This window comes from Esox lucius, chromosome 21 (assembly GCF_011004845.1).
Source record: "Esox lucius isolate fEsoLuc1 chromosome 21, fEsoLuc1.pri, whole genome shotgun sequence".
Classification (NCBI taxonomy): Eukaryota; Metazoa; Chordata; class Actinopteri; order Esociformes; family Esocidae; genus Esox; species Esox lucius.
Window position 1 is genome coordinate 32,241,911 of NC_047589.1, and position 11,945 is coordinate 32,253,855.

Sequence of the window (11,945 nt, forward strand, 5' to 3'; positions counted from 1 at the left end):
GAGCAATTTTAACTCCTGGGGGGCGGTCCGTAGGCAAGCAGCCCAATCGCAGCAATCCAGTGGTGGTAATCACCTTGGCAATAACTGTTCTCTCAGCAACTATGTCCCCATCAATCTATTAATACAAGATAATAAGTAATTCAGGATAATACAATACAAGATAATACAATACAGGATAACATCCTGGCAGTTGTTTTGGTGTGCAGACTTTCATAAAGACCTCACCCCGTTTCTCTTCTCCTCAGTTAAGATGAGAGGGAGATTTGGAAGGAGCTCCAAAACCTTCAGATGTGCACTCTATAGGAACTCATTTTTTCTGTTTCTGCCATCAGTGAAGACAAGTGAGCCAGTTTCACTGTCTTGCAAGTGACTGCTATACATGCCCAAATCACAACATGACCATAGTTTACCAATGAGCTGGTATGGCAGTGCATTTATGTCTCCCCATTTCTCCTGCCATCTACCTGGTTAATCTTTGTTTAATCTGTCCACAATAAAGATTTTAAAGCCAACTCATTTTGCTCTTGACACATTCACACCTTCCTAAAGGACAGTGTTGCTGACCTGTTGGACAGTTTCTGTCATTATAGTGAGCATTTTTGCCAGGATTTTCACTCTTCCACAGGGAGATCATGACCCCCCCCCCCCCATGTGTAATATTGTGGGGGGTCATGTACCCCCACCCCTTCCCCCAAATCTCCCCCAGGTCCTCCTTAGATCCAGCAAGCATGTTTATTTATAAAGCAGAATTCATACATAGAAGCAATTCAATGTGCTTTACTAAGAAAAAAACAACACTCAAATGAAAACAACAAAACAACATAATAATAAGAAAACATAAAATAAGAAAATAGAAATAGAATAAAAAAGGGATTAAAACATAGGAGGCTATTAAAGCTTTAAGGCTAAACAGTGTGGTTAAGTTTAAGTGCTCAGTCATAGGCGCATGGAAAAAGTGTTTTTAACCTGGATTAAAAAATTGATACGTTTGGGGCACGTCTAAGATCTTCTGGTAGTTTATTCCAGTTGTGTAGAGCATAAGTGCTAAACGCAGCTTCTCCATGTTTAGTTTGGACTCTGGGCTCTACTAGCTGACCTGTGGATCTAAGAGCCCTGCTTGGTTAATATTCTTCAAACATATCAGAAATGTATTTGGGGCCTAAACCATTCAGTGAATAAAAGCACCACTTTGAAATCTATTCTGTAACTGACTGGAAGTCAGTGCAAAGATTTAAGAACCGGAGTGATGTGCTCTGTTCTCTTGGTCCTGGTTAACATTCTGAATGAGCTGCAGCTGTTTTACAGTCTTTTTGGGGAGTCCAGTTAAGAGGCCATTTCAGTAGTCAACCCTACTAGAGATAAAAGCATGGATGAGCTTCTTTTGGTTTTTTTGTGACACCAGGCCTTTGATTCTGGGTGATAGAATGCTGTTTTGGTGAACACTTTGATATGACTGTTAAATGTGAGGTCTGAGTCTATCAGAACACCAAGATTATGCCCTTGCTCCCTGGATATAAGGAGCCCGAGAATCCAGCTCTTTACTTATACTAGTTCTCTTAATTTTGTTACCAAACACAATAATCTCTGTTTTATCTTGGTTTAATTGTAGACAATTTAGTTTCATCCATGTATTTATGTGCTCTATAAAGTGACACAGTGAGTCTATTGATCTGTTGTCATATGGTTTGAGAGCCATATATATTTGAGTATCATCGGCATAGCTGTGGTAGTTAATGTTGTTGTCCTGTAGATCCAACAGGATCCAGAAAGCTTAAGCCAGAATGCTGAAGCCAGAATGCTAAAGCCAGAATGCTTTAGCCAGGTGTTCAAGGTTCCTATTCTACAACACTGGCATGCAGTTGAAGATTGTGTCCACTACAAAGACCATGTTGCTTGCCTACTGAGCAGAAATTGGAACTGCCCCTCTCAGGCAATGTTGAAACATCCCTGACCTCTACTCTTCGTTCTGCCATCTGCTCACCTGGCCATCCCTAACCAGCTCCTGTTCAGCCCAGTCAAATCTCCTGCCTGTGCTATAACCCAAAACCAGCTTCCCCTTGAGGCTAGGATAGCAGAGTGCCTGGCCAGCTTCCTCTTGAAACTAGGATAGCAGAGTTCCTAGCCAGCTTCATGAAAAGCGTCAAACTCTTCTAAAAGTGTATTTAAAAAATGGTATATCATGTTGTATTTCAGGTTGCTGTGTATTTACCTCCAGACTGAACGAGTTGTGCAACACTTCTCTATGGAGACACAGCTGGTGCCAGTATGTGGGCGTGAGTGATAGCGGGAAACGGTGTCGGACTCCCAGTAGCCAAGCGTAGACAGCATCCTTGTCGCCCTCCAATCCCAGCTCAGGTTTTGGGGCAAAAACAGAGCTATACTGGAAGGCTATCCAATCACCAGGGACGACCACTCTAACATGAACACAAGCGGTCATCTTGTAGAGGAAAGGCAGGACAACGCCATCCTGCAGCATCCAGTGCTCAGCACAACCACTCAACACCGCTTTACTGTCACCCAGGAAATAACACATACCTGGGGAGAAAGACAAACGTAAAGAAAGAGAGTGCAAAACAAATGAGCAGCAAAGAAACAAAAAAACAGCAGGTCAAAAACTATACTACAGGTTTTGGAGCAATTCATCCAGATTATGTCTTTTTCAGGGAAGGCCTTGCTTATTTTAGCAAGACAATGCCAATCAACAATCTGCACGTATTACAACAGCATGGCTCCGTAGTAAAAGAGTCCAGGTAATAAACTGGCCTGCCTGCAGTCCAGACCTGTCCCCCATTGAAAAGATTTGGTGCATTATGAAACATAAAATACAACAAAGGAGAACCCACACTGTTGGGCAGCTGAAATCCTATATCAAGCAAGAATGGGAAAACATTTCACTTACAAAACAACAGCAAGTGTCCTCAGTTCACAAACGAGTATTATTAAAAGAAGAAGTGATGCAACACTGTGGTAAACATGCCTTAGTCCCAACTATTTTGAAACATGTTGTTTGCATGAAATTCAAAATGGGCATGTATATTTCCAAAAACAATAACATTTCTCAGTTTCAACATTAGAAATGTTGTCTTTGTACTATTTTCAATTAAATAGAGGGATTAAATGATTTGCACATCATTGCATTCTGTTTTTATTTGCATTTTACGCAGCATCCCAACATTTTTGCAAACGGGTTGTATGATGTTGTTTAGGACCTTCAATGTTGTTGGGAGCACAGCCAAGGCCAGCTCTGAAGCCTGGTCGACCTGCAGGGAAAACACTTTGGGATTGAAAACGGCAGGTTAATTGACATTCAAAACTTTAGAAAATGCTGAGCAAGATTGAGATTTAACAGTTGGGGTTTATCTTGTTCTATTTGAAAGGTGGAAGGATGGAAGGTGTTGTCCAAATTCCATGAGTCCAAGATTTTGTAGCAACTTCTGAGTCTGGGCTAGTAAATGCATTGTTGAAGATATAGTAGGTGCTCTACAGGGAGTTGAAGTAGATGCTCTGAGGGAGATATAGAAGCTGGCAGATGGAGTGAACATATTCAAATGCAAGGCTAACCCTGATAAAGGCACTGTTGAAGCAATTCTAACGTCATCAGATGTGACAGTGTCTTTAGATTTAAATGATGAATTGTTCAGTGCACCATTGCTCCACTTTTTTGGGATCTTCCTTTGTTGTCTCCATGCCAGTGCTCAGATGGTCTGTATGAAGGATGTTTACAGATGTTAGACAATAATAAGAGTAGTATGTTTAACAGAGGTACAATGTAAATAGGCACTACTACATTGATCATTAAGATCTTGGCTGAAAATAGCAGCTGTGTACTTGTGGTGTTCATGGATTTTTTACAAGCAACTGTCCAAACTGTTTCTGCTGTGAATTTGATAAAGTGACTGAGCAGATTCTCGTTTTACCCCTTCAACATTGGAGGAACTATTTTGGCAGGATATATTTTTACCTGAAACGTAATCTTTTATTCAACTTATTGACTTGACTTATGTTTAGCACCTCTTCAAAATATAGAATTAACTGTCGTAAGATATTGTTATGATAGAGAGAACAATACAAATACAGAGAGAACAATGTGAATATTCAGATGGCAGCCAGACAGGGTTGCTTATGACAAGCAAGATGGCGCCAGTATTTGCGGCCAATCGTCTGCTCAGTATTGTGTTTGTTGTTGCTTTGTTTATATGTATTTGTCGTTGTAATGTGGGTGCGTTATTCGTTTGTGATCGCCAAGCTCTTTTTAGCATCCAAGAGACAGTTGATTTGCTGCTGCTAAAGCATGACTTGGGAGAGCAGATTACAGATCTCCCTCCCTTCTCATCTAAATGACCTACCTTGTGCCTACCCTCGTAAAAATAGTTTTAAGAGAACGCCTGAAGAGACGGGGAAAGTGGGGAGGTGTGCTGGCGAGACTAAAAGCTTACACAATGCCCTCATATACGACTAATCCTGGCAGTATATGGTACCGTATTCCTGCAGTCAGGAATCTACTGGATTCCAGAGGTCGCAGGATCCGACCTGTCATTCTGTGTCTACTGACTGACTGTTCATGTATTATGTTAGAGACATCTCGGATGATTATATTTGTAAGCGTTTGATGCGTCTCTCTATTTGCAAATAAATAAACGTAATTATGCCAAGAGAATTTTGTCTCTGTACTTCCTCCTTCTGAGTTCTGATCAATGAAACTGCCATCACACTGGTCTGACACATGATAAAGGGCACACACTGGACCCTGTTGTCCTACGGTTTGTGTGTCCACGTCACTGAAATGTGTGATATTTGTATATCAGATCACCTGCCTGTTTTGATCACAGTCACAGTTCCCTGCTCTAAGGCTGAAAATGTTGTTCCTGCACGTACATTGCTTGCGATTAACCCCGTAACTTTGTTGCATTTTTCTAATGCTTTTAATGAGTCTATGTTGTGTAATCTAAATGATAGCTGTGCTCTTTTACTACTCTCATGCATTCCACTTGCAATGATATCTTAGACTCTGTTGCGCCGTTCTAATCTAAACGTGCAAAGCCATCTTTAGAGCCTTGGCTAAACGACAGTACCCGCACTCTCAGACATTCACTTAGACGAGCTGAAAGAAAATGGAAGGATAAACTCCAGGTTTCCCTAGGAATGCTACTTGACTGCTGTACTATCTGAGGGCTGTTACAGCTGCAAAAGCACAATTTATATCAAACCTTGTTTTCAACACTAATTATAGGCCTTAGGTTCTCTTCAATTCTCTTAACTCTCTGATAAACCCCAGTAGCGCGGCTTGTATTGTTCCATCAGCCAAAGTGTGTTAGGATTGTAAGACATCATGTTATTGGAAAGATTGCTGCTCTAAACCCTAGACCCTGCTGCTCCCTCTACTTTCTCAGCTGTCTTCGATCAGTTTGAGGCTGTATCACTTTCATTATTAACAAAGGTAGTTTGTACCATGCGCCCCACAAACTCCCCTGGATACCATTCCCTCTTGTCTTTTAAAATATGTTTTTGATATGGTTGGGCCCAGTATTCTTATTCTGATTAATACAAAAAACTCAGTCAGGTATGACTCGAACCATTCCAGGACAGTTCCTTTGATGCCAATGGACTGTTCAAGGCATTTCAAGAGAATCCTATAATCCACCGTGTCAAAGGCTGCAGACAGGTCCAGAAGCACTTGAATAGCGGGGCTCCCTGAGTCAAAAGTTTCAAGTTTAAAAACTCTTAAGAGTGCCATTTCAGTACTATTGAATCCAGACTGAAACTTTTCCTGGGTATCATGATTTTCTAAAAACATTGTCAATTTGTTAAGAACTGCTCTCTCTAGTACTTTAGAGAGTAAAGGTAGCTTAGAGATGGGCCTAAAATTTGAAAGAACATAAGGATCCAGGTTTATTTTTTTAATAAGAGGCTGTACTACAGCATGTTTAAAAGCAGCTTGAACACACCCAGAAATAGGGCAAGGGCAACCTAGCCAAATTTTCATAGACTACGGCACCTCTCACTTGTGGGGTCCCCATCCTTTTTCACTAAATACAGTGGATATAAAGGTCTACACACCCCTGTTAAAATGCCAAGTTTTTGTGATGTGAAAAAATGAGACAAAAATAAATCATGCCAGAACTTTTTCCACTTTTAATGTGACCTATAATGTGAACAATTCAATTGAAAAAAACTAACTGAAATCTTCAAGGGGAAAAATGAAAAATAAAAACCTTAAAATAACCTGTTTGCATAAGTCTGCACACCCTATTATAACTGGTGATGTGGCTGGGTTCAGAATGAACCAATCACATTCAAACTCATGTTAAATAGAAGTCATTACAAACCTGCCATTATTTAAAGTGACTCTGATTAATCACAAATAAAGTTCAGCTGTTCTAGTAGGATTTTCCTGACATTTTCTTAGTTGCATCTCAGAGCAAAAGCCATGGCCCGCAGAGAACTTCCAAAGTATCAGAGGGATTTCATTGTTGAAATATATCAGTCAGGAGAAGGGTACAAAATAATTTCCAAAGCATTAGATATACCATGGAACACAGTGAAGACAGTCATCATCAAGTGGAGAAAATATGGCACAACAGAGTCATTACCAAGAACTGGACGTCCCTCCAAACTTTCTGAAAGACGAGAAGAAAACTGGTTAGGGAGGCTTCCAAGAGGCCTACAGCAACATTAAAGGAACTGCAGGAATTTCTGGCAAGTACTGGCTGTGTGCTACGTGTGACAACAATGTCCCGTATTCTTCATATGAATGCGCTATGGGGTAGGGTGGCAAGACGGAAGCCTTTTCTTACAAAGAGAAACATCCAAGCCCGGCTGAAGTTTGCAAAAACAGACCCCAAAAGCATGTGGGAAAATGCGTTATGGTCTGAAGAAACCATGGTTGAACTTTTTGGCCATAAATCCAAAAGGTATGCTTGGCACAAAAACACTCACCCAAAGAACACCATACCCACAGTGAAGCAGGTGGTGGCAGCATCATGCTTTGGGGCTGTTTTCCTTCAGCTGGAACCGGGGCCTTAGTCAGGGTGGAGGAAATTATGAACAGTTACAAATACCAGACATTTTTGTCATAAAACCTTCAGGCGTCAGTTAGAAAGATGAAGAGGAAGTTCACATTTCAGCACGACAACAACCCAAAGCACACATCCAAATCCACAAAAGCATGGCTTCACCAGAAGATGATTAACATTTTGGAATGGCCCAGCCAGAGCCCAGACCTGAATCCAATTGAACATCTGTTGGGTGATCTGAAGAGGGCTGTGCACAGGAGATGTCCTCACAATCTAACAGATTTGGAGCCCTTTTGCAAAGAAGAGTGGGCAAATATTGCCTGGTCAAGATGTCCCATGCTAATAGACTCCTACCCAAAAGGACTGAGTGCTGTAATATAATCAAAAGGTGCTTCAACAAAGTATTAGTTAATGGTGTGCACACTTATACAACCAGGTCTAGTAGTGAAATCTAACTTCTTTCAGCTAAGACTTTTGGCAAAGGTTAAGGTATATCTTCCTCCGAGGGATTTTGAGAAAGTTATCCCTGCATTTATTACGTCTTGGCTGGATTACTGTAATTCCTTGTACCTGGGGGTGGATCAGAAAACCCTAACTCGACCTTTAACTGCTATAAGAAAACAGGAGCACATAATACCAATTCTGGCCTCCCTCCATTGGCTTCCTGCTCATTTCAGGATTGATTTTAAGATTTTAATGCTTGTCTTTAAGGTTTTAAATGGATTGGCCCCTTTATATCTGTCTGAACTTTTACATCGTCATTCTTCAGCCCGAGCACTGAGCTCAGCTAACCAGTTACTTCTAGTTGTCCCAAAAGCCAGGCTAAAAACTAGAGGGAATCAAGCTTTTGCGGTGGGTGGTCCCATCCTCTGGAATAGCCTACCACTGCATATTTGAAATGCCGTGACTATACACACTTTTAAGTAATTTCTAAAGATGCACCTTTTTACTATGGCTTTTAATCTTAGCTGAATGTGCATTAAATGTCTGTGCTGCTATTTTGTCTGTGTCTTGTTATGTGTATCTACCTAATTTTATGTGTATCTACGTAACCTGTAAATTTCATATATTTTGTATACTTTGATATTTTGTCCTGTACAGCACTTTGGTCAACGACAGTTGTTTCAAATGTGCTTTATGAATAAAGTTGACATTGACATTGATAACAACATAAAATGCCTGAATTACAAACTCATTCTCTTAGACAGATGCAGAGACAGGTCCATGCATTTGTTTAATCTAGAACTTTAAGGCATCTCCTTCTCCCCTCCCTCACATTCTCCCCTCCCTCTCCTTCTCCCCTCCCTCTCCTTCTTCCCTCCCTCTCCTTCTCCCCTCCCCTTCTCTTTCTCCCCTCGCTCTCCTTCTCCCCTCCCACGCATTCTCCCCTCCCTCACATTCTCCCCTCCCTCACATTCTCCCCTCCCTCGCATTCTCCCCTCCCTCGCATTCTCCACTCCCTCGCATTCTCCCCATCTCTTTAACTCTGTCTCCTCCCACCTGTATCTCACTCTTTCCCCCTCCCACATTTGTACCTGGGGTGAAAGTGAAGATCAGCCAATAGAAAGTGAGGAAGTGAAGGGTCAACTTCATGTTGGTTGGGGTTTCACAGCGTTGCATTCTACTGAAACACAAAAACAAGAGCACGGTTAAACTTTCTACCTCCATGTCTGTCTTATTTTTCCCCTGTCTCTCTTGCCGTTCTTTCTCCTTCCTGTCTCTCCCCTCTCCATATTCTGTCCTATCTTCCGATATCTTTCACTTAATACCAAACTCTGTTTTATGCAGTCATAAACATGTAGTTGACTGTTATGTGTGTGCATTCAGGTGTGTCCAACAAACACAAATACCCAGAAGAGATGGTGGATTGTCTTCCTTGGAAGATATTGGCACATCCTGGATTGGTATTTGAGTAATCAAGAGTAAGAAATGGCCACATCAACACTTAAAATATACTGAAGAAATATATCCACCTTTATGAAGTATCTCATATATATACATGTTTTCATGTCCAGGTATGTCCAGGTATGTTTTGCATTTTGCAGAAGTGGTTTCTTTAGAGATTTCATTCTTGAATGAAGTGTCTAATGTAAGAAAGTATGTAATGTTTTGCGAAGTGTGTTGCAGAATTACAAATAAAGTGCAGAACATTTTGGTATTTTGGTTCCTTTGTTTAAAGCATGTTAAAGTTAAGAATGCATTTGTCTAAGCATTCACTTTCAGTTTGTAAGGAATTGGCAAAAACTGTAATAATCAGCAGGTGCATAATTGGTTCACAATGTGTGGAATTTGGCAAATGATCGGTGAACTAATCCAAAATCTAAACCTAACTCCTAACCTTGAGCATAAAATAGCATTGTTGTTTTAAATGCGCAAAATGGCACTGATTTTTCCTTGGCTACTAAACTGGGGAGGACTTCCTGTTCACACAGTTCTAGTAAGATAGCTACACATGCGCTCACACAAACACACACCCATTTACAACACAAGCTTTCTTTGGACCCACTGCAGGGCAGGGTTGAGCTGACAGGATTGTGTTACTACTATACAACTATAAATACACCGGGCCAGTTTGTGTGTGTGTGCTGTGTGAGCTAGTGTGTAAGAATTTCAACCCTAACCTAACCATACTGTATCCATACCCTAACTATTCCCTAACCATACCCTAACCTGACCTAACCATAACGTAAACATACCTTAACCATGCCCTAATCATGTCATAACCATACCCTAACCTAACCTGACCTAACCATACCATAACCATACTCTAACTGCACAGAGGAAGGAATGTTTATTTTAAGTTTGCTGTGTAGTTAAGAATCTTTTCTCTCTTTTTAGACTTATTCTAAATGTAAATTATCTAAACATCTGGTTAATTTCCTAAAGAACCGCTGCACTGCCCCACAAACATATACTCAAACCCAGGACACAAACAACAAAGCACATTAAAAGATTTTAAGAAAAATCTGTGAACTTACCTCATGCTTTGATGTTGTGTGTGTGTGTGTTATTAAGGGGGAATTGTCCTTTTTCCTCTCGCCACTCTTGGATGGCATTTGTCCATCTTCAATAACCCAGAACAATGCTAATATCCAGGATTGTCTTCTCCTATTTTATCCTCGACTCTCCCACAGCTGCTCCTAAACCAGTATGTGGACACCCTCTCGGCTTTAACACATCTCCCAAGCTTCTGTCTGCCTGCCTATCTGTCTGTCTGCGTGTCTGTCTGTCTCCAGCTTGTGAAAGTTCAGGAAATCAAAAGTTCTGAAATTGAAACTCCTGCAACCTGTGACACACCCAACAGTAATGAAGGACAATGAAAGTGTATGTGTTATGAGTGTCTGTTGTGTTGTGCTTGTGCTGTGTGTGTGTCTGGTGTGTTGTGCATGTCTGGTGTGTTGTGCTTGTGCTGTGTGTGTATGTGTGTTCAAGACAGCAGCTGGCACTCAGGATGTTTGGCTAGACAGTTCCTAGAGATGGTATTACTCCTGAAACATGTAATGAAAGAGGGGAGAAGGTAGAGGAAGAAGAGAGGATCACAACTAAAATGAATGCAAACAACACAAATAGCCTGTGGCCAGATCTTATAAAAGACATGAGTGTGTCTTTCTATGTGTGTTTGTGTGTGTTGTAGTCAACAGTAGTGCACTACAAAAAGAATAGTGGTCAATAGTAGTGCACTATTTAAATAATAGTGGTCAATAGTAATGCAATATATAGAATAGTGGTCAATGGTAGTGCACTACAGAAAGAATAGTGGTAAATAGTAGTGCACTACATAAAGAATTGTGGTCAACTGTAGTGCACTACATAAAGAATAGTGGTCAACAGTAGTGCACTATATATAGAATAGTGGTCAATAGTAGTGCACTATATAGAATAGTGGTCAACGGTAGTGCACTACATAAAGAATAGTGGTCAATAGTAGTGCACTACATAAAGAATAGTGGTCAACAGTAGTGCACTATATATAGAATAGTGGTCAATAGTAGTGCACTGTATAGAATAGTGGTCAATAGTAGTGCACTATATAGAATAGTGGTCAACTGTAGTGCACTACATAGGGAATAGTGGTCAACAGTAGTGCACCATATATAGAGTAGTGATCAACTGTAGTGCACTACATAGGGAATAGTGGTCAACAGTAGAGCACTACACTCACCTAAAGGATTATTAGGAACACCTGTTCAATTTCTCATGAATGCAATTATCTAATCAACCAATCACATGGCAGTTGCTTCAATGCATTTAGGGGTGTGGTCCTGGTCAAGACAATCTCTTGAACTCCAAACTGAATGTCAGAATGGGAAAGAAAGGTGATTTAAGCAATTTTTAGCGTGGCATGGTTGTTGGTGCCAGACGGGCCGGTCTGAGTATTTCACAATCTGCTCAGTTACTGGGATTTTCACGCACAACCATTTCTAGGGTTTACAAAGAATGGTGTGAAAAGGGAAAAACATCCAGTATGCGGCAGTCCTGTGGGGGCGAAAATGCCTTGTTGATGCTAGAGGTCAGAGGAGAATGGGCCGACTGATTCAAGCTGATAGAAGAGCAACTTTGACTGAAATAACCACTCGTTATAACCGAGGTATGCAGCAAAGCATTTGTGAAGCCACAACACGCACAACCTTGAGGCGGATGGGCTACAACAGCAGAAGACCCCACCGGGTACCACTCATCTCCACTACAAATAGGCAAAAGAGGCTACAATTTGCACGAGCTCACCAAAATTGGACAGTTGAAGACTGGAGGAATGTTGCCTGGTCTGATGAGTCTCGATTTCTGTTGAGACAGTCAGATGGTAGAGTCAGAATTTGGCATAAACTGAATGAGAACATGGATCCATCATGCCTTGTTACCACTGTGCAGGCTGGTGGTGGTGGTGTAATGGTGTGGGGGATGATTTCTTGGCACACTTTAGGCCCCTTAGTG

General features: G+C 41.1%; 1 protein-coding gene across 1 annotated transcript; it reads right to left on the minus strand.

Annotated features, from left to right (window-relative positions):
• Positions 1–8: 8 nt before the first annotated feature.
• LOC117593658 lies at positions 9–10,146 on the minus strand. The gene is made up of 5 exons (XM_034289489.1): positions 9,992–10,146; positions 8,549–8,637; positions 2,210–2,535; positions 51–115; positions 9–15 (listed from the first exon to the last, which is right to left on the minus strand). Exons 1-5 carry the CDS (start codon positions 9,994–9,996, stop codon positions 9–11), a joined length of 492 nt encoding a protein of 163 aa, XP_034145380.1. The 5' UTR covers positions 9,997–10,146.
• Positions 10,147–11,945: the final 1,799 nt, after the last annotated feature.